At 32.8% G+C, this 20,965-nt stretch overlaps 9 protein-coding genes across 9 annotated transcripts; 4 read left to right on the top strand and 5 right to left on the bottom strand.

The window, feature by feature from the left end:
* Positions 1–270: 270 nt before the first annotated feature.
* Positions 271–1,569, bottom strand: BUR2 (Bur2p; the record flags this gene model as incomplete). The annotated part of the gene is made up of 1 exon (XM_001644437.1): positions 271–1,569. The coding sequence occupies one exon, from the start codon at positions 1,567–1,569 to the stop codon at positions 271–273; it is 1,299 nt and encodes a 432-aa protein (XP_001644487.1).
* A 607-nt stretch (positions 1,570–2,176) lies between these two features.
* MFB1 (Mfb1p) lies at positions 2,177–3,331 on the bottom strand (the record flags this gene model as incomplete). Its single annotated transcript, XM_001644436.1, has 1 exon — positions 2,177–3,331. One exon carries the CDS (start codon positions 3,329–3,331, stop codon positions 2,177–2,179), a length of 1,155 nt encoding a protein of 384 aa, XP_001644486.1.
* Positions 3,332–4,158: 827 nt separating this feature from the next.
* On the top strand, positions 4,159–6,231 carry GTB1 (Gtb1p; the record flags this gene model as incomplete). Its single annotated transcript, XM_001644435.1, has 1 exon — positions 4,159–6,231. One exon carries the CDS (start codon positions 4,159–4,161, stop codon positions 6,229–6,231), a length of 2,073 nt encoding a protein of 690 aa, XP_001644485.1.
* Positions 6,232–7,424: 1,193 nt separating this feature from the next.
* On the top strand, positions 7,425–10,655 carry IFH1 (Ifh1p; the record flags this gene model as incomplete). The annotated part of the gene is made up of 1 exon (XM_001644434.1): positions 7,425–10,655. One exon carries the CDS (start codon positions 7,425–7,427, stop codon positions 10,653–10,655), a length of 3,231 nt encoding a protein of 1,076 aa, XP_001644484.1.
* Positions 10,656–11,294: 639 nt separating this feature from the next.
* RSA3 (Rsa3p) lies at positions 11,295–11,783 on the top strand (the record flags this gene model as incomplete). Its single annotated transcript, XM_001644433.1, has 1 exon — positions 11,295–11,783. One exon carries the CDS (start codon positions 11,295–11,297, stop codon positions 11,781–11,783), a length of 489 nt encoding a protein of 162 aa, XP_001644483.1.
* A 406-nt stretch (positions 11,784–12,189) lies between these two features.
* Positions 12,190–13,068, bottom strand: CCC1 (Ccc1p; the record flags this gene model as incomplete). The annotated part of the gene is made up of 1 exon (XM_001644432.1): positions 12,190–13,068. One exon carries the CDS (start codon positions 13,066–13,068, stop codon positions 12,190–12,192), a length of 879 nt encoding a protein of 292 aa, XP_001644482.1.
* A 1,100-nt stretch (positions 13,069–14,168) lies between these two features.
* On the bottom strand, positions 14,169–14,555 carry Kpol_529p3 (histone H2B family protein; the record flags this gene model as incomplete). Its single annotated transcript, XM_001644431.1, has 1 exon — positions 14,169–14,555. One exon carries the CDS (start codon positions 14,553–14,555, stop codon positions 14,169–14,171), a length of 387 nt encoding a protein of 128 aa, XP_001644481.1.
* Positions 14,556–15,615: 1,060 nt separating this feature from the next.
* Kpol_529p2 (histone H2A) lies at positions 15,616–16,014 on the top strand (the record flags this gene model as incomplete). Its single annotated transcript, XM_001644430.1, has 1 exon — positions 15,616–16,014. The coding sequence occupies one exon, from the start codon at positions 15,616–15,618 to the stop codon at positions 16,012–16,014; it is 399 nt and encodes a 132-aa protein (XP_001644480.1).
* Positions 16,015–16,602: 588 nt separating this feature from the next.
* MSC3 (Msc3p) lies at positions 16,603–19,041 on the bottom strand (the record flags this gene model as incomplete). The annotated part of the gene is made up of 1 exon (XM_001644429.1): positions 16,603–19,041. One exon carries the CDS (start codon positions 19,039–19,041, stop codon positions 16,603–16,605), a length of 2,439 nt encoding a protein of 812 aa, XP_001644479.1.
* Positions 19,042–20,965: the final 1,924 nt, after the last annotated feature.

Here is a 20,965-nt window from a genome sequence, read left to right as displayed (position 1 = left end):
TATATGACACAAAACATTTCTTGATATATTTACAACTCATTACACTAATAAAAGAAGGATTACTGGCGCAGTCAGTGTTATATGCTAATGTAGTATTAAATTTTGTTAGAACTATCATAAAATAAAATATTGGATGTTCAGAATACCAAATTACAGATAACATTAAAAATGCAAGGATATCATGGATTATGTTAGATATTAAATAAAATAAATTAAATGTCTTTGAATCCTTTTTGATAAAGAATGAAAGAAACAAATTTCGATGGTCTATTATTGTTTTAGCTTTTTATCAGGAGTATTGTGTTGTTGGTTTGAGTTTTCTGGATGGGATCTTTTTTTACCTTCTGTTTTTATTTTTTCGAATAAATCCTGTAATCTTGCCTTTGTATGATCTAGTAATTCCTGTCTTACTTCTCCGGATTTTATCAAATTGTAGTCATAAGGGTCTGGAATTTCTCCATCGATTGGATCTTCGTCTATTAATCCTTCAATGTCACTTTTGCTAATTTGTAATTTTTCACCTTTATTACTCTTCAGATCAAAGAAATTTTCTTCTAACAATCTATAATCGGTGAATAAATCTTCCATTTTTTGAGGGTCTATTGGGGTAGGTAGTTTATTCCTGAAAAAATTTTTAGGGTACTTGAATTCATTGTCGAGAAGCTTTTTATACTGAATACCACAATATATTAGTGATAATGCGATGAAAGTGAAACCATCACATAAAAGACAAGTAGGTTGAGTAACCGCTTGGACAATAAAATTTCTAGCTTCTTGTAATATTTTTGGAAATATTTTCTTGAAATTGTCAGGCAAATCAAAATCCCTATTATATCTATAGTATCCACTAAAGATTTCTTCTATCATTTCTTTAGGATTTTGTACATTTAAATCGAAACCAAATGAACATATAATAGTTTTCTCGTTTTCCACTAATTTATCTCTTATATCCCACTTCATCTTATCAATGTTTGATATTTTTATACCTTGTACTTCTCTAGAGATAAATTCGCATGTTGCTTTAACATAAGCATCTATAGGCCTATTATTTTCAGTTCCTTTACACGCAGTAACCAAAATGCTTTGAGATAGATTTATGCAATCTATTAAATTTACAGGTAAGTTATAAATGTACCAATGTCTGAAAAATAGAATACATGATGCTGTGTAGGTATGATCAAAAAGGTTAAGTCTTTTTTTCAAAGTATAAAAATATAATAAACATTTTTCCATATTTTTTTTGGATTCTAATATTAAATTTGCATCAGTCCCCAGTCTGTCTATTATATCTTTACATGAAAATGTCCAAGTATTAACTGGAGTCTTTATAATATCAGGCCATAAAATTCTTGAATTAAATTTTGATTCATTTGTAGATGATGTTTCGTTTACCCTTTGTTGGGGTGCAGGTGCTACGTTTGCCGGTCCTTTTGGTATATTTTTAGTAAAATCAGATGCAATCTCTTGGGAGGAATTCGATTCATCTTTACTAACCTGTGATTTTTGAAGTGTAGAAATTTCACCTTTCTCCTTTGGGTTATTGCTCGAAGGCGTTGATGGTGAACTCATCTTAATCTATAATACTTACAACTTTTGCGGGAACCTTCTAGCCTTGAAAGAAAATTTTAGCACTATTAATACAACCAGGGATATCTCAATATATATGCTTATTAGCCCCTAGATCAAAGATTAGAAGATTGATCTATTGTTTAAACCATATCAATCAAGAGTTTGACAGTATCATCGTATTTAAGTAAAAATTTGATGTAGTAACTGGTATTAATTCATTTGATATTTAAGTTGAAATTATACATATCCGGGTAAAACTAACTTTATAAGGATATTACAATAATAAGAAGGACTCTTACCATAATGACAAAGTAATGAAATTGTGTAGAGTACTGATATAATAGTATATGATTTCAGGATATCAAACTCTCATTCATTATTATTTTTTGATTTAGTAATTCGATTTCATGTAAAGTAGAAGCTAAAAATAAAATACACTTGTAAAAGAAGAAAATGCTAAGATAGAATGAATGCATGAACAATTTATGTCACTTTCATAAACTTATTATAGTATTTACAAATAAATGATAATTACATTTTAAATAGTCCGATATATAACCTATAATAAATTTTCCCCTTTGCAATTACAATTCTTAATTCAATTTAATTATATATTTTCATAACTTATTTTATTATTGTCCTTTATAATTGCCTTAAGTTTTCTTCTTAAATGTCTTTCATTAATTTTATTCGTATCTGAAGCCTTTGATAGATATGATTTATCTATTTGATCATTGCTTCTGGTGAGAACATCTAAATATCCTTGTGATATATTCCTCTTTGTACCCGAAGGTGCTGTTGGAGTATTAGTTCTTGGTAAGTTTTCGACTATATCTAAATCGATGTTGTAATTGGTTAGAATGTTATCAAATACAATTGATTCTTCGTTAGACATCATTTCGAATAATGCAGTTTTATCTTTAACCTTCATTGAAGATCTCAATTGACTTAAAGATTTTTTCGATCTCAAATGTTGTTCGGTGTCTGTTGAATGTTCAATATCATCTATTGATGTTATTATGCTAGTATTTTGAGAGAGTTTAACAGTTACATCTGAAAACAATGAACTTGTCGGTGATTTTGAATAGTCTGATTCTATATCTTGGCTAATATTTGATGTATTACTTTGTCCTGGAGTACCTTCATCTTTATTGTCTGATTCTTCATCTATTATCTCATTATCCCGATTCTCTAATGCAAATTTTTCAAATCCTTGTAAGATTTCTATATATGGAGAAACTTCAGGAGTCATTGGTTTTATTAATTTAATATTATTACTGTTATTATTGCTGTCGCTGTCGCTGCTGTTGTTGCTGTTATTATTATCATTATTATTATGCATATAGTTCTCATTAATATTATCAATCTCTGTATTCTTACTAATAATTTTATTTATAGTTTCCTTTATCTGTAAATGAATAGGATTATGATCTAAGTTATACTTTTTTTGTATTGCTCTAATTGATTCTATTAGAGATATGTTGTGGTTTAAGTTCAATTGCTGAATAGCTATTCTACTGTTGTTTAAAATATTAAATACATCAATCGCCATTTTTTTTGTCAACTTATTACTCTGGCTATTATTATCCCTCGAATTAATCCTATAGATATAGCTTTCATTGGCCAAGCTTCTTAGAATCTTGCATGTTTTTGACACATTTTGCAACTCATATAAATCTAAATCTGATAATATCTGAAAGAGTATATTCAACGGTAAGTCTATCAATGAGTATTTTTTCGATATAACCAACTCCGTTCCCATTGTTCAAAAACTTTTCCAGTCCTTGTTATACTAGTATACTTGTATTAGTGGTAGTTGCTATGATTATAAAATACCAGTCAACCTGTAAAATAAAAATACCTCTTAAAGGCAGAATTTCATTGGATCAACACTGCTGGACTCCAAAGAACTAAACGAATCCTCAATGGCAACGATATATTTCCATCAATTGCATTCCAGTTCCTGTATATTTAAACCTATTGTAGATGATCTTTTGTTTATTGTTTGTTTGTAAATTTCGAACTTTTCAGTTTAATTTCAGTTTTTTTCCAGTTTGTCCAATATTTTTGTTTTACCCAATTAGTACATTTCAGGACAAATGACACGTGATAGTGACATCCTTGGTAGAGAGGTACTGAACATGTGCTTCGATACTTACAAATAGATATATATTTAGACATTTATAAGTGGGTCAATACAAACCAAGAATTCCATATTAACTGTAGTGTTAAATATCTGTGCCCTTTAGAACATTGGCAGAAACCACATATCCTTTAACTTTTTTGTCACGTTTGTCCAAATAATTGAACAATTAGGATATTTCCTAGTCCTCTCCCCCGTCCCCTTCTAACCCCCCTTCTCCCACACAAATCAGAAACTGGAAAATTAGGACAAATTACTAAAGTATCACTAATATGGAAGATTGACAATTGTCAATCTATTAAAGGTATAAAACAAGAGCCATATTAATGATAGTTGTTCACTTCTTGAATGTTTTAATGTTGGTAATAACATATTATTAGGTTGGTTGATGAGTACCTGATTAAGAATATATCCGGTGGAGTTGAATATTTTGTAATTTGCCAAAGATGATTCTACCAAAATTGGTATCGTTTATAAGTTTTGCATTCATTTCTTCTCAAATTGTTTCAGGTAAGCCAATTATTGGTGTTCCTGAAGACCAGTTGCATTTATATCAACCTATAACTGAAGGTAAAGATATTGGGAAATGGCGTTGTATTGGTGCTCCTACAGTTTTATTGAATTATAATCAGATCAATGACGGTATTTGCGATTGTCCTGATGGATCTGATGAACCAGGTACCAATGCTTGTGAGAATAGGTTATTGTTTTATTGTAAGAATAAAGGTTTCTTACCTAGATACATATCTACCAATAAAGTGAGTGATGGTATTTGTGACTGTTGTGATTGTTCCGATGAAAGTTTTGTGATGGAACCACCTGCTTATAAGGGTAGTGACTGTTTGACTTTGCAAAATGTCTATAATCATTTGATTGAAGAGGAAACTAATATCTTTGCAGAAGGTGCTAAAGCTTTAGAAGATTTGAAAGTTAAACATTCTATAAGATCCATTGAAGATGAATTGGCTAATGGTCAAAAGGAAATGGAAACATTAAATGTTACCGTTAACAATCTAAGAAATCAGTTAAGTGATTATGAAAGTTTATTAGTTCAAGAAAGAACTAAGTATGAAGAAGATTTAAAGAAAAACAATCCAATTTTATATGAGTTTGAGAAAATGGATATGACTTATTTAAGTCAGGTAGTAAATTCAACATTTGAAGAAGTTGGAAAAATTAGTAATGCTTATCATGAAATAATTAAAATTATGGATAAATTATCAAGCTCTTATACACCTTCTTTGAAAGATCGTGTTGTTAATGAAAATGTTGCTAATTTTGCTAAACTTTACAAAGAAAGTTTGGAAAAAATAAAAACTGATCCAAATATTGATACCGGTTTGAAAGGCCAATTGGCTGATTATTTCTTAGTTGAACTACCAAAATTATTTACTGACGGAAAATCAGATGACACAGCTAGATATGTTTTAGCTAAAATTACATTCGTCCGTGCATTAGCTCTAGGTAAAGTTGATTATAGTGTCGAGATTGTTAATGCAATTGATAAAATTCGTGAAATGCTAAATGATATTTCAGAGAATTATAATGTCAACTTTCAAGATAAAGGTGTTATTGCGGCTGTCAATTCTTATAAGGATTATCTAGGAAAATACGAATCTTCTTTGAAAACTTTAGTGTTACCAGAAAATTTTATTAAAGAAATTGACGAACTTTATAAATTTGTTGAAGAGAATATTCCAAAGTTAACTACTTCACAAGTAGAACATGGTGCGGAGGGTGAGACTGAAAACGAAGAGAGCAATGAAATGATGGGATTATCATGGGGCGGGATAATGAACAAAATTGGAGGCCTATTACCTAGAGACTATCAAAGTTCATTTGGATCTACAATTCTTTCATTGAAGAATCAAATATCTACACATGAAAATGAAGCATTAAAATTGAAAGAAAGGATCAAAGGAATTGAAGAACAAATGAAAGATAAGGAAGAATTATTTAATAAATTTGATGATTTGAATGATGAAGATAAGGTATTATTAGAGATTAAAGAATTGATTGAAAAAATGAAGGATTTTTCTATCACTGATAAGATTGATAATTATTCATACGAAATAAGTCTAAATCCAAAAGAAATGGGATCAATTTTACAAAAAGAGACCAAAGGAAATCAAAAAACAGTTAGTCTTGGTGAATTGCAAACGATTAAAATGGACAAAACATTTTCATTAATCAAATTTGTCGAATATTTAAAATTAAAATATACCGATGAAGATATCATGTTACATTTGATTAATGAAAACGGTAAAATTGGAGAAGAGATCTATCTGTTTGATAATTTGCAAGACATCAATAACGGTTTGATATTTGAATACGAGAATGGTGATAAATGTTGGAATGGACCACATAGATCAGCAAGAGTATATATGAGATGCGGGAACACATTTAAGATCCATGGAGTTCAAGAGACCACAAAGTGTAATTATATAATTGATGCAAGCGGACCATTAGGATGCAACTCAACCTTTGCATACAACAAAGACATCCAAAGACAAATATAATTAGTTTAAACCATGCACACTTGGTATATAAAAAAACAATTATATATATATATATTTATGTATATATTCACCAATTACAATGACCAGTGTTAATATCTCTTTTCATCATTGTTCTTCTTCCCCATTATTGTCAGTCTTTCTAGTCATAATACATCTATATATAGAGAGAGATGTGTGTGTCTATGTGTGTGTACCTGGTGCGGCAAATCAGCTTGGTATTGATGATTGACTATAGAATCTGCCCAAAGAGAAAAGAAAAGAAAAGAAACGAGAAGAGATTGCAAAACCCGCCGATCACATGACTTAGTCCGGGTAACTCTAATCGGAAGACAGAAAATAAGAAACGAGAACCGTTCGTTTCTTTTTTCCTCAAAATAGGAAATGGGTTTTTTGAAAATTTTCTTTGTCCAAGCTCATCTCAAAAAGTTGAAATAGCAAATATTGATATTAAAATACTATTAATGGTATAATTTAAAAAGGATGGATGTTTTCAAATTGATTAATTCAGTTGTCATCTAGCTATTCTTCGAGCTGATACGGTCCAAGATATTGCCAGTTTAAATATTTGGGAATTGGATATATTTTTTGGGATAATTCGAGAAGGGCAGGTGTTCTTTTTGTATATTTAAATTAAACTTTTTTTTTATCCTTTTTTTTTTTTTGGTTTTGGTAATACTATTATAAATTGCAGCGTCTAAAATTGTTGTTGCTTTACAATAGGTGAGTTGAGAAGTTAACAAGAGCATACTCACTCTGTGGTCGGGGAATACTTTTTCATTAGAATACTATTTACAGAACACTTTTAAGTGTGAATGTCAGAGTGCTTTTTTCGAAAAGAAAAACTAATAATAATAAAAAAAAGAAAATTTTATTTGGATCCTTTGATCTCATTTAATTGAATCTTAAACTGGCATATTTGGTTTACGTTTATTGTATTGGAACTGGGGAATTATTTATTTGTTATTGATTTTTTGTACATATTATACTCACATTAAAGGGGCCATCGAATTTTAATTTTTTTTTTTTTAATTTAACTCACTGCATTTACTTGATTCGATTCCAGGTTGGGCCTTATTTGTTCATTTGATATTGTTTATTTTATTTGCTTTGATTCGAACTAAAGAAAAGCAATAGAGTTTTCAGAATTACGAGAGAGAAACTTTTGATTAGAGGTGATTTTATATTAGTGCATCATGGCTGGTAAACATAGTCCCCAAAAGAAGGGAATTGATCTTTCCCAAAGAAATACAACTAGTGGGAAATTACTAGGAAATCTTAAAAAATTACAGGATCAAGTACCAACTGGATCAAAAACTTTACCTAAAATGGCGGCATCCGCTATCGTGGGGGAAAGACCGCGAAGGTTTAGTTTAATATATTCGTCAGATTCTTCGTTGAGTGACGTTTCCGATGGTGGTGAAAGAATGGATATCAAAAATAAAAGCGGTAAGATATTTAAGAATCCTTCATTAAATAAAAATAAGAAACTAAAAGATAACTCGATGGGCAAAGTAAGCAAACTTATACGAAACCCAAATGAAAAAATTGACGAAGAAAATAATGATGGGAATGGAAATGGAAATGACGATGAGAATGAGAATGAAAATGAGAATGATGAGGGAACAGAATCTTCCGATTATGACGTTTTCGTAAGTTCGGATAGTGACAGTGATGTTGATGACGATGACGATGACGACGATATAGATAGTGACAGTAGTTCCGAAGATGAGAATATAGACTTCGTCAAATTAACAGCTCAGAGAAAGAAAAAGGCATTACAAGCATTATCTGCAATTAAAAGAGGTTCTACAAACTTATTGCAGAATTCTTCTCAGAATAATGACACCGACGATATCAAGAACGTTATTGATCATAAAGATAACAGCGGTATAAATATTAATACTAATGCCAACAACATCAACATCAACATCAACAATAATAATAATAATAATAGTCATGATCATAGTAATATTGATGATGATGATGATGATAATTTGCATAATACATCGGTTAAAGACGACAGTTCAGATATAGACACTAGTGAAAGTGAAAGTGAAAGTGAAAGTGAGTCCATCGAGGAAGATATTGGTGAAGAAGTTCAGGAAGAAAAAGAAATAGAAATTCCAAAATCAAAAGCTACCAATGGTATTGATGAATTGCATGTTCCTACTTTTTCGGACTCTGAAGAATCAGATTATAATATTGATCAAGAAGCCTATTTTAATGCCATAAATGATGATGATCAAAATGACATAGATGAAATAGACACAGGTATAGAGACTGGTGAAGATGATATCCCATTACTTCAGGAAGAAGAACAGATTATAATGGAGGAATTGGAAAATGATAGTGATCTTTCTTTCGATGGAAGCATTCATGCGGAAGGATCTGATCCAGATGATGAACGCAATGTTACAAGGAAATCAAATCGTGACAATGATGAAGAGGATGATGAGTACGACGATGAATTTGATATGCCTTTCTATGAAGATCCAAAATTTGCAAGCTTATATTATTACGAAGATGGAAATGCTCCGAGATTAGGTTTAAGTACATCCCTACCTTTGCTATTAAACGATGAAAAGATCTTGAAATTTAGAAAAAAGCAAGCCAAAAAAATGGAAAGAAAAGAACATATTAAAAGACGTAGGTTGTTAAAAAGTTCGAAAGTTGCTATAAAAAATGGTTCAAAAACTCCTGCTCTAGATAATGGAGAAGAATATATTTTCGGTGTGTTCTTTCAAAGTGATGAAGAAGACAGTCATAGTGGCAGTAATGGAAAACTAAAAGGAGAGACACCTTCAGGAAGCATATCTTTTAAAAAGAACTTAAGTTTAGAATCACCACTAAGGCATTTGGAGTCTACTAGCAGTGTGAAAAATGGATACTTGAGTTCGGATGATGAAAATAAAAATATTTTATTAGACGAAGCGCATATCCCTTCAGATGACGATGATGAAAGTACAAATGCAAATGACGGTAAGAAAACAAAATCTTCAAGTACCTTTTCAGATGACTCCGATTCTAGTTCAGAAGGCTTTTCAATAGAACTTGATGACGACGACGATGATATTAGTTTAACCAATGTTTTCATAGATATTGACGACTTAGATCCCGATTCATTTTACTTCCAAAACGATGAGGATGAAGAAGAAGATGATGATGATGTATACAAATATTATCACAATGGTTCATCGAGTGATTCTGATATTTTGTCTGATTCTACTGATATGGACACAGATAATAAGATAAAACAAGAAACTGAAATAGTTGAATATATTGATGATGAATCAACAGATGAAGATGACAACCTGCCACCACCTACATCTAGGAGCAAAAGTATGAGTACAAAAGCTAAAGAAGTGGTTGGTGCAAACGTAGTTGGGTTGCGTCCTCCAAAATTGGGAACATGGGAAACAAATAGTAAGCCATTTTCGATTATTGATGGTCTTTCGACAAAGTCATTATATCCATTGATTCAAGAACACCAACAATTAATGCAAGAAAGGGCCAACTCGCAATCTCCTGAACTTGATAGCCATGATGATGTTGTCACACCAAATGGAGATGAGTTGACATTGAATGAATTGTTAAATATGAGTGAACTTGATGATAATGAGGATGAAGATGATCATGAAAATGGAATAAGTCCTAAAGTACCCAATATAGAACAACCAGTTGCAACCTCCAATTGGTACGATAAACCTAGAGTTCCTCTATCAGCATTTAGAAACAAAGGTGTTAACTCTGAGTTGGAAGATGAATATCTAATACCCGTACATTCTACCAAAAAATTTCCAATTGGATATATTGGAGGTGAACGCACCAGAAGAAAGATTGATCGTATGAAAGAGTTTCAAAGAAAGGAAAATGAAAAAAGAAGGAAAATCAAGAAGAAGAAGAAATTATTAAAGTTAAAGAGAGAGCAAGAAAGGAAGGAAAAAGAACAGTCATTAATAGGTAATGAATTGGAAGGAACTAAATTAGAAGACCCTATATCACTGGTTGGAACTCAAGATGACGCTACTAAGACCACAATCAAGAGTGTAGGTCTGGATGAAATTAATGAGATTTTAGGAAAAGACAATAGTAGCATTTTAGAAATTAATAGTCATCTTGATGATTTGAATGGTGATGATATAGATATAGATATTGACATGGATATTGATGGAAAAGATATTCTTGATAGCAAGGATATTGATATCTTAACATCATTAACAGCACCTGTACCACTGGAAGATTTAGGAACTACTGGGACATCATTTTGGAGACGGAGACAGAGTATAGTTGAAGCTGCAGAAGAAAATATGAGATTCACGAAGAATGGGTTATTTAGTGAAAGCGCATTAGCTGATATAGAAGGGATACTTGAAGATGGTCAATCTTCAACCAATGCATTTGAACTTAATGAGGTATTACAATAATAAATGACGTTATTTGTTAGACATTATGTTTGTTTTCATTTTTTCTAGAAATTCAAGAAAAGAAGGCATATTTTTAAATTTATTGACAGTAATTCTGAAAAGTGTTATTATCATGATTTTTTTATAATCATATATTATAATATTATTATTTTCCGGTTTGTTTTGATTTGAATATTATTTGATTTTTATTCAGCTCTGTTTTAAATTATATTTTTTATCCTCAATTTAAAATACCAAAGACCAACAACATTCACTAATATACATTAATATATTAATCCAATTATAAATAGATTTTATTTCATTAATAGGTAAATACAACATTTATTAGGTAAAAAAATGGACAGCATTATTTAGTTTTAGCTTGTTTAAATCAGACACTTGATTATTAGATTGTTACATGTCTTTATTTACCCTGCACAAGGATACCGATATCAAAATGAAATTTTTCAAATAGGCAAAGCGATGAGATGAGATGAGATGAGATGAGCTTCTTAATATTGAATTATAGCTTAAGAAGAAGTGGATTTTAATGATGATGGGAGAGCATTGTGGATAGGTTCTATTGATAGAATCTGTTGGATTTGAGTTTAGGACAGATACAAGTGATATTAATTTATATTTCGGTGTAAATTTTGAAAAATGTCGTCTCAAGATATTAACATAAAGCGTAATGCTAATAAGAAAAAAAATAGAAGAAAGAAGAAGAGAAGAACAGCAAATTCATCATCAGAGTCTGATATATCGTTTTCTTCTGCATCTGAAAATGAACTGGCTAACGAAGAAACAGTAGGTGTTGATAAGTTTCAGGATATTGAGTTATCAGAGGAGGAAGAAGTAAGTGAAGAAAGTGAACAAATAGTAGATCTAAATGAGGTATCAAAGATTGAGGTCACTGAAGGAGCCAAGACAATTGAAAGCGTACCAATTAATACTGTTAAAGTAGAAGATAAGGAGTTGAAGAATAAATATTTAAGTTTGATCTTTGAAAATTTTGGTGATGACATTAATAAATTGAGAGAAGCTCCAGATTTTAAAAACAAGACATTGAGTTTACTTGCCAATGTATTAAAAGAAGGAAGTGAAATGTTTGATGAAGAAACATTGAGGACTATTCTTGAGACGAAATAATTAGTTTGGGATTACTTTTTAAATAGGCATTAATAAAATTTGTATAATAATAACAATAATAGAACAAGCATCTTAGATTTATTTAATGTAAGCATCATATTTTTTTAGTAGTAATGATTTCTAATTGAAATGTTATATATATAAATATATATATGTATATATATGATGATAATGTTAAATAATGTACAAAAACCTATAATTTCCAAATTTCGATGAAACAGAGTATACGTGTATCCAGGGCGGGAAACGGTTTGCAGAGAGTCTGTTGGTAATAGAGGTTGGATACCGTAAAATATACGTATACATTACTTGCTTACGTAATTGGGTGATGGATAGATTGATTGATTGATTTTATCGAGTGAAGAGATGTATGTATGTACGTTTTTAGATTATTCATTTGCTTCAATCAACCCAAAGTTTTAACTAGGAACCAAGCTGAACCAGCTGCTATACCACCCACAGCTACCATTTGGAGACCTTCTGTGATTTTCTTGGATAGTGAACATTCATCACCCATTGATAGTATAATTTTAACATAACCGAAGCAGAATAGAGTGATTACCATTAATATTATTGAGTAAAGTAGGCCGGTTCCTACGGATTGTACGAAGAAATAAGGGATTAGAGGTACCAAACCACCTACGAAATAACCACCACCGATAGTAACTGCAGAGATTAGTCTTCTATTTGGATCAGGTTCTTCTAAACCTTTACCATATCTTATGATGAAATCTACCATTAATTCAGGGTTTTTCTGTAAGTCTTTGATGAAGGTCAAGATAGTTTCGTCTGTGAAATCTGGGTTCATATCTAAAAGGATGTCCTCGACTTGGTGATTGACTAAACTTGGGTCATTGTAGAATACTTTTTTTTCATTTTTAACTTCAGCGATATAGTAATCAGATTCTGATTTTGCACCTAAATAACCACCTAAACCCATTGAGATTGTACCTGAAATCAATTCAGCGAAACCACCGGTGATGACCAATTTTGCATCACCTAGAGAGGACAGACCTGCAGTTAAAGCAAAAGGGACTGTCAAACCATCACTTAGACCAATAATTAGATCGCTAATTACCCTTGGATCGATTTTACCAAAGACCTTATTGATCAAAGAGCCTTGTAATATATCGTTTGGGAGGGCAGCATGTTCCAAATCGTCGTGGGTGTTTGTACCATAAGAGTTATCATTTGATTGATTGTTCAACAGGTTTTTATTATCGTTGTTATTACCATTTTCATTGATGATGCCAACCACAGCGTTTTTCAAAGCAACCACAGACATTGTTTCAAATTAACTCTTGAGATCGATAGGAGAGAGTTGTCAGAGGGGAGGGGCTTGTGTGTATTGTAGTTATTGGAATGGTTGTTTAAGGATAAAAGCAACAGTTGGGTGTAGTGAGAGTGTGTATATATGAGTATATGGATGAATATGTGAATATATATATATATTCTAGAGAGAAGAGAGAGTTGATTACAAATAGATGAGATAATAGTTTTTCAGTGATGAGATGAAGAGACAGTTTGAGGAAGGCAGTATGAGTTTGTAACTGTGATTGAAGTTGCCATTGAAGAAGTTGAAATTGAAGTTGAAGTTGATGTCATAATTGCAAGATTGAGATGGATTGTGCTAAGGCAGAGCAGGGTAGGGGTAGTTTGGTTATGGTGAAGTTTCGAGATGGGATGGGATGGGATGGATAGGTTATGAGTTGAGTTCAGTTAAGTTGAGTTAGAAGTTGTAGCCCTTTGGGAATTTTGTTTGCGGTTCGAAAGTGGACTGGGACGGGGACGGGACGAGAGTGAGAGTGAGAGCGTAAGCATAAGCATAAAGCGTGAGAGTGAGTATTTTTGCAAGGGGTTGTTGAAAATTTGTGCGTTTGCGTGTTTGTGTGTGGCTCTGTGATGCTTGGTAGGAGTGGGATACTTTCTAGTTTTTGGCGAGTTTGACCAATGAGATTGCAGAGTGTTAGTAATTGGTTCTTGTCTTGTTTGTATGTGTGTGTATTTTCACGTTTGTCACGTGTGCAATGATGTTCTGTCTCATCTCATCCCATCTCATCTCATCTCTTGACATTCTATCTTATACTACTAATCTCGTCTTATCTTATCTTATCTTATTTATTATAATAATACAACCCGAATATCTCTTATACAAAACGTTATTTAATTAAATACTGTAACTATGACTAACTACTAGCAATACTAAAACAGTAGTATATTCGATCCATTCTTATTACCTAGATTATACCCAGACGAGAGCTGTTCAATGCTCTCTCACTTACTCATATCGCACGTGTGTTTTTTTTTAAGTTTTAGTTTTAGTTTTGGTTCTGGTTTAAACCACTTCATTCTCCACTGGTCAGCTGACCGTACGGCAGATCAGATTTAAGCTTGAGTAGATGAAGAGTATTTGGTAACAGCTCTGGTACCTTCAGAAACAGCATGCTTGGCCAATTCACCTGGCAAGATCAATCTGACAGCAGTTTGGATTTCTCTGGCGGAGATGGTGGACTTCTTGTTGTATGCAGCCAATTTGGAGGCTTCAGTAGCAATTCTTTCGAAAATATCGTTAACAAAAGAATTCAAAATAGACATGGCCTTTTGGGAAATACCTGTGTCTGGATGGGTTTGTTTCAAAACCTTGTAGATGTATGATGAGTATGTTTCCTTTCTGGCCTTGGTTCTCTTCTTACCTTCACCACCGGCAGTTGGGGTCTTCTTGGCAGCGGCTGGGGCTTTGGAGGCAGGTTTCTTTTCGGCTTTGGCAGACATTATTGATATATGTGTGTATAGTTGTATTTGTGTTTACTTGGTGTTTCTTACAAGTACAATAGATATATAAGAAGTATGAGAGAATAGAATATACAAACACTAAAACAGTTTGACCCAAAATAAAAAATAATAAATTGAAAATTGAAAAAGATTGTTTCTAGCTTGCCCTTTATATATCTTTTCTGATAAGATATTTTTTTGCCATTTCAAACCATGCATGCTAAACTTTATTATCATTTATTCGCTTAATTTCACCACTCTTGCAAACACACACATGGACATGGACAAACAAATACTGTTATTGCCACCACACCACACACTCCCTGCCCACTCAATCACTCACTCTCACTCTCACTCTTGTCAGTAATAATCTCTCCCTCCAAAGAGTGAAATTGTCAGAACCCTCTTTCCGTTTTAGGAAATTGCAACGATCTCCCATACTTAACGGCCTATCCAATTTTTAATTCAATTCTGCCATTCTCATCGACAATTCAAGCCCATAGTTGCTGTTCCTTGTTTTTCTCCCTCCGTCGCGCGAAACTTGTGGTCCGGTCCCAGCTCCCGCCCGCTTCAGCATCGCATCGCGTCTGCTAACAAAAAACAACATTCACCTCACCATAATAACATAACACCAAGTACTGTAATGCCTGGAACTTCTTGATACCTAATACTCTCAATGCTATTGCTATTGATGCTTTAACATACTACTAACAAATAACATAGATATAGTTGTAGATATAGTTATAGTTATAATTATAGTTATAGAAAAACATTAGCACTACCACTACAACTCCACAGATTCGGTCGAACGTTCAAGTAAAGTAAAGTAAAGTAAAGTAAAGCAAATCAAATCTTATTCATTTAATGGTCCAAGTTACAATTATCTCCTAAGATTCCATTTTATGAAAAGTATAAAAGGACAACCAATGTTTTAGTTTGCAGATACTTTTTGGTTTTCATATTTCTCTTGTTTGCCATATTCTTATTCATCTCTATTAAATATTTTTAAATATAACTAAACTAAACAAAACTAATCAAAACACATATATATAAATCAAAAATGTCTGGTGGTAAAGCTGGTAAAGTTGGTACTGCTACTAAAGCCTCTCAAACAAGATCTGCTAAGGCTGGTCTAACGTTCCCAGTCGGTAGAGTTCACAGATTGTTGAGAAGAGGTAACTACGCTCAAAGAATTGGTTCTGGTGCTCCAGTCTACTTAACCGCTGTTTTAGAATATTTAGCTGCTGAAATCTTAGAATTGGCTGGTAATGCCGCTAGAGATAACAAAAAGACAAGAATCATTCCAAGACATTTACAATTGGCCATCAGAAATGATGACGAATTGAACAAATTGTTGGGTAACGTCACTATCGCTCAAGGTGGTGTCTTGCCAAACATTCACCAAAACTTATTGCCAAAGAAGTCCGCCAAGGCTGCCAAGGCTTCTCAAGAATTATAATAAGTTTGTTCATTGGTTTGTTGATCTTTCCCAAATTTATTATTGATTTTTTGTTTTATACTATTAAAATTCAAATCAATCATTTAAAACAAGATAAAAAGAATTAAAATTAAAAAAAAAACAAATACAATAAATTAAATTTTCGAATCTTTATTTCTATTCCCCCCCCCCCATTCAAATGATTTCGAAAATTTGGTGTATATACAGGTTATCTGGGTGTATAATTTAATATATTTAATCGTTTGGTGTCAGTTCACCAAAGCTATATTTAAATTGTGTAATATTATTATAAATCGATATTGTTATCTTTTAGAAAGAAGTCTCTTTTCCTTAAAAACAAAAATAGATCAATTAATTATTAGATTAGATTATAGTATATTATATTATTAACGTACTTAAAAATTATTAAAGTTTCTTAATCAAAACTTTCTTATAAAAAAGAATAGTTATTAATTGTATTAAAAGGTAAAAATATGTTTGAGTTACAATTAAAAATGTTCATTTGTAAAAAATGGATAATAAAAAAGAACAAAAACAAAATAAATTTGGTAGTATAAATTCGATATTTTGTTTAACTCTTTTTCCCCTTTATCTTTTGAACAATTTTTCAAAAAATCCCTTCTTCTTTGGTTTCTTGTCACCAACCCCACTCCCCGACATCGAATTCTTACTGACTTCAATTTCATCTGCATTACCAACCGGTGTAACGCTGTGTTTACGTCTTGATGAGATATTGCCAGCTTGTATTTGTTCATTAATAGATTGTCCACCTGTAACATGTCTACTTAAATCAACCATTGGATTAGGTGTAATCACCTCAGGAACGCTAGCAACAGGTTCCTCGACAATCATCTCCTCCCCACCAAAATTGTTACTAATGCCGCCAAATAAACTGTTCCCTTGAGAGCCAGAGAGGTTGGCATTCTTGGATGACGCTTTGAAACTATGGCCTGTTGATGATTCTTTTGTGCTAACTTGTCGTATAACGTTGTCACTAGTACGATCAAAATCACTTGGAATACTTGCTAGTTTATCTGATGGAGATATTTCATCAGAAATGACATTACTTGTTTTGCTAGTAATCTCAGTAGCATTGAAAACGTGTCCTGGTGTCACTTCAATTCCTTGAGGGGAAACCACTTCGTCTACAATATCCACCCCTTTGTTCTCTAGGACATCTAGTTGTTTCTCACCTTCACCTTTTTCATACTCTAATAGTTCTTTTTTCGATGGCTGATATCCACTGTTCTCATTTGAAAATTGAACAACTTTATCAATAACATTCTTGAATTTAAATTTCCCATTAGGATGAGGTTCGGTTGAAACTTTTGATATTTGTTCGCCAGCAACCTTTCCACCACCAATACTAGCTGTAGAAACTTTACGAAGTCCCAAGAATTTATGATTTGAATTTGTTTCTGCTTCACTTGTTGTTGGTACAATATTCTCAACCACTTGTGATGGAATATTCTGCTCATTAGCAGGAGGTCTATTCATTGTTGCAGGAACTGAATTAGCCACTGGCATACCCGATACATTTTTAACAGGAGTTTTTAATGGAATGGCGTTTGTAAATTGATGAGATTCATCGTACCTCTTTTGTGCAATTTCTAAAGCTCTACTATACATTTCTTCATCTGACATTGGAGATGTAGTACTTGGGACACCACCCACAACAGCACTACCTCTTTGAGATGTATTGACCTTTGGTTGATTACTTCCAAACTTATTACTCGAAGTTGGGACTGACTTACTGTGTAAAACGTTATTAGCAGCAGGCATTGATGAACCCCTCTTTTGAGATAAATTAAGTTTGTTCGTTCCAGCGTTTGTACCTGCATTACCTCTCAAAGACATTCTGTTGCTCATGTGGCTCTTATTGTCACCAACATTTTCAGTGCCTGGCATTCTATTTTGGTATACTTTCTTGCTAGCGATTTCGTAAGCTCTAGCATACATTTCTTCTTCAGTCAATGGTTGATTGTGTTGAGGCTCGGGTATAACTGTTGACTGTCTCGCATTTGGTGTTCTTTGTTTAACTTCATGAGTAGAGTTTCTAACAGAAGGTGCATGACTCTTTCTTAGACTACTACGTTTATCCCTTGGTGCCCTCTTCTTTTGCTTTACCGATCTCTTCATCTTATTAGGGGCAGTTTCTAATTCTTCTGCATCCGTAAATTTTGATATACTACTAGTATCATCTAAAGGAATTATACCATTTTGTTCATTCGCAAGTGGTGGAACTGGGGACACTAAAGCTCTATACCCATGGACATGTTTGTCAGAACTTTCGAATTCTCCATTTTGCGCAATCTCTGGGGTCATATCGAACTCCTCTTCTTCTAAAATTTCTGAAATTGGTTCATCCTGAATGAAGTTATCACTGAATTCATCGAAATGTCTATCGGCATCAGACATTTGTAATGGTGACTTGATTGTTTGTGTTGTAGTAGTGGTTGTTTCGACGTATTCATAACCATTTACTCTTTTAATAGTTTTCCTTGTTATTGATTGTGTTTTTCCATGAGGGTCTTTAACTTCTGTAGTCTGTACGGTGATAGAATTTGCTCTTGAACTATTACCGTTTGCTGTGTTTGATATTTTGGCCTTTGGAGCAGAACCTCTTCTAGTTGAAGTAATTGAGTTCAGTCTATTTGCCCCTAGGGTATCAGAGCTTGCCTGTGATCTTAATGAGTAACTTCTTCCTCCATTACTGGAATTTTTCAATTTATAATTTTGCAAGTTTGAAGAATGTGAACCTCTTCTGTTATTGTTATTGGCATTGACATTGTTATTATTTCTCATATTTTGCTGTAAATTTACCATTGATCTTGTTCTAGTAGTACTTGGAATACTTCTAGGTTTAGAATATTCATTTCCTGGAGCATGGCCAGTAGCCACTGAGTAAGCTGCATCTATAGAGATATCGTTGCTTGTATTATAATCTCCTTTATTTTGATAGTAGTAATCATAACGTGAAAGATCAGGAACTCTTCGTTCCTTTCTTGTAGAAATTCCAAATACCATTTATTCTTCGATTTTATATTTTGCAACAAGGCTAAAAAAAATAGTTGTATATATTTCCAATGGGCTGAGTTTATCTGATCCGTTTCCTCTTCACTTTAACCAACTAATTCTGCTTGCTATTATCGCTGGTAGTAGTATTGTGATTCTATTATTTCAATGCTGAATGAATATGTTCGAAATAATTATTGGGCTTTATGCTAATAATAGTGGATATATATAAATTTTTTTTCACTCTCCCTTGTTTAAATCAAAGACAATGGATGATGATGGTCCAGCAAACAAAGAAGAAAAAATATAAAAAGATAAATAAAAATAAAATACCTAGCCTCGAACCTCTTGTCCCAGTATGAAAACTTAACTCGTATTCTTCTTTAATTAGAAATCCAACGAAAAAAAAAAATTTAAATGGACTAAATCAATGGAGGGGATGATCCTTTACAGTTTAACTAACTTTCTGAAAGAGAACAGTGAAGACTAGAGACTTTTACGAAACTTTTAGACAATTTAAATATAATATATATAAAATGCAAACGCAAACGCAAGTGAAGGTGAAAATGAAAATGGAAATGAAAAGGAATATGAAAATGAAAATGTAGCTACTTGGTAAAAATTAAAAGTATACACCTTTACCGCAATTCATGATGAAAGTTTCCCATTTTTTCCTTCTAAACAAAGACCTTTCAATTTCGAACTTCAATTTCGAAATCATACTTGTAGATTGAAGCTTCGAAGTTCGAAATTCGAAATTGGGTTTGTTTGTTGTTTTTTTTGCCCAGTTGGATTTGGATTGGGCTGTCTTGAATTTTGACGTTTCTTTCAAGTTTTGCTACTGTTGTACTCTTCACGACAAGAATTTTCCATCGATCGATCATTTTTGCCATACAAAAATTAGGTTTTGCTGTTTCAGCAAAGGGGTTGGGTTTGTCTTAGAGTACTTGTTTGTTTTTATTATGTTCAAATTTGTTCTTGTTAAGTTTTTGAGGGGGAGGGTGAGAGAGGAAGAGAGGAAATGTTGTAGAGATGTGTGTTTTCCTTTATTTAATGTATTTTTGCTTGGTTTTGAAGGATTTTCTCAGTCCTGCGCTGTGTGGTAAGTCGTGGTGGGATGTGCTGTCCTGTGCTGTCCTGTGCAATGCTCTACCGTGCTGCTTTCGACGTGGAAGTTGGCAGGAAAAAGCAGAGACTAGCCGTTAGATGTGTGATATTCTTCTTTCGGAGGTAGCATTTTGTCACTGCAGCGGCGCACAGAGTGAAAAGCAAAGCAGAGCAAAATGAAAAAATAAAAAGAAGAAATAAATGTTCGGTCACGTGTGTAGATGTGTCAGTAAATTGAGTGGCTGATTGATGAATTTATTGATATAGTTGATGTGTGTGGGGGGGAGGAAAGATGATTATATATGTTTGATAGCATGGGGAATTATTTTGCTTGAGTCGTGGGGGTGTCAGTCAATGTTGACGACGAGGTTCTTGGTATTCCAATTGTTTGATTGGGGTGTTGTGGGAAGTGTTTGAAAATGAAAGGACTTCGAACTGTCTAGAGTTGGGGCCGCTTGAAATCATTAAATGTTTAAAGTGTGAATTTAAATATAGTTTTTAAATTTTGAGTTACCTTTATTTGAATTGTTTTCACTTAATAGGGAAATCTTGATGAGTTAGGAGGGGAGATTTGAATTGATAATGACTTAAGACACCGGAGCAATTTTATATAAGGTGATCTTTTCTTATAAGAGAATTTCCCCGGTTGTATTAATGCTGGGAATGAAGAGTTAATATTAAAGCGGGAGTCTGTGTATTTTATGTAGGATTAGGGAAACGTGTGGCCGAGCTGTGACGTGTTTTGGAAGAGTATGTCGATAGGGGTAATAACAGAACTCGTGGTAGAATAGAGATGAAGGGGAGTCTGTATGGGATGATAATTCTGGAT

Source organism: Vanderwaltozyma polyspora, genomic scaffold (assembly GCF_000150035.1).
Source record: "Vanderwaltozyma polyspora DSM 70294 KpolScaffold529 genomic scaffold, whole genome shotgun sequence".
NCBI lineage: Eukaryota > Fungi > Ascomycota > Saccharomycetes > Saccharomycetales > Saccharomycetaceae > Vanderwaltozyma > Vanderwaltozyma polyspora.
The sequence above is the reverse complement of the archived record's forward strand: the minus strand, read 5'-3'. Positions and strand labels throughout refer to the sequence as shown.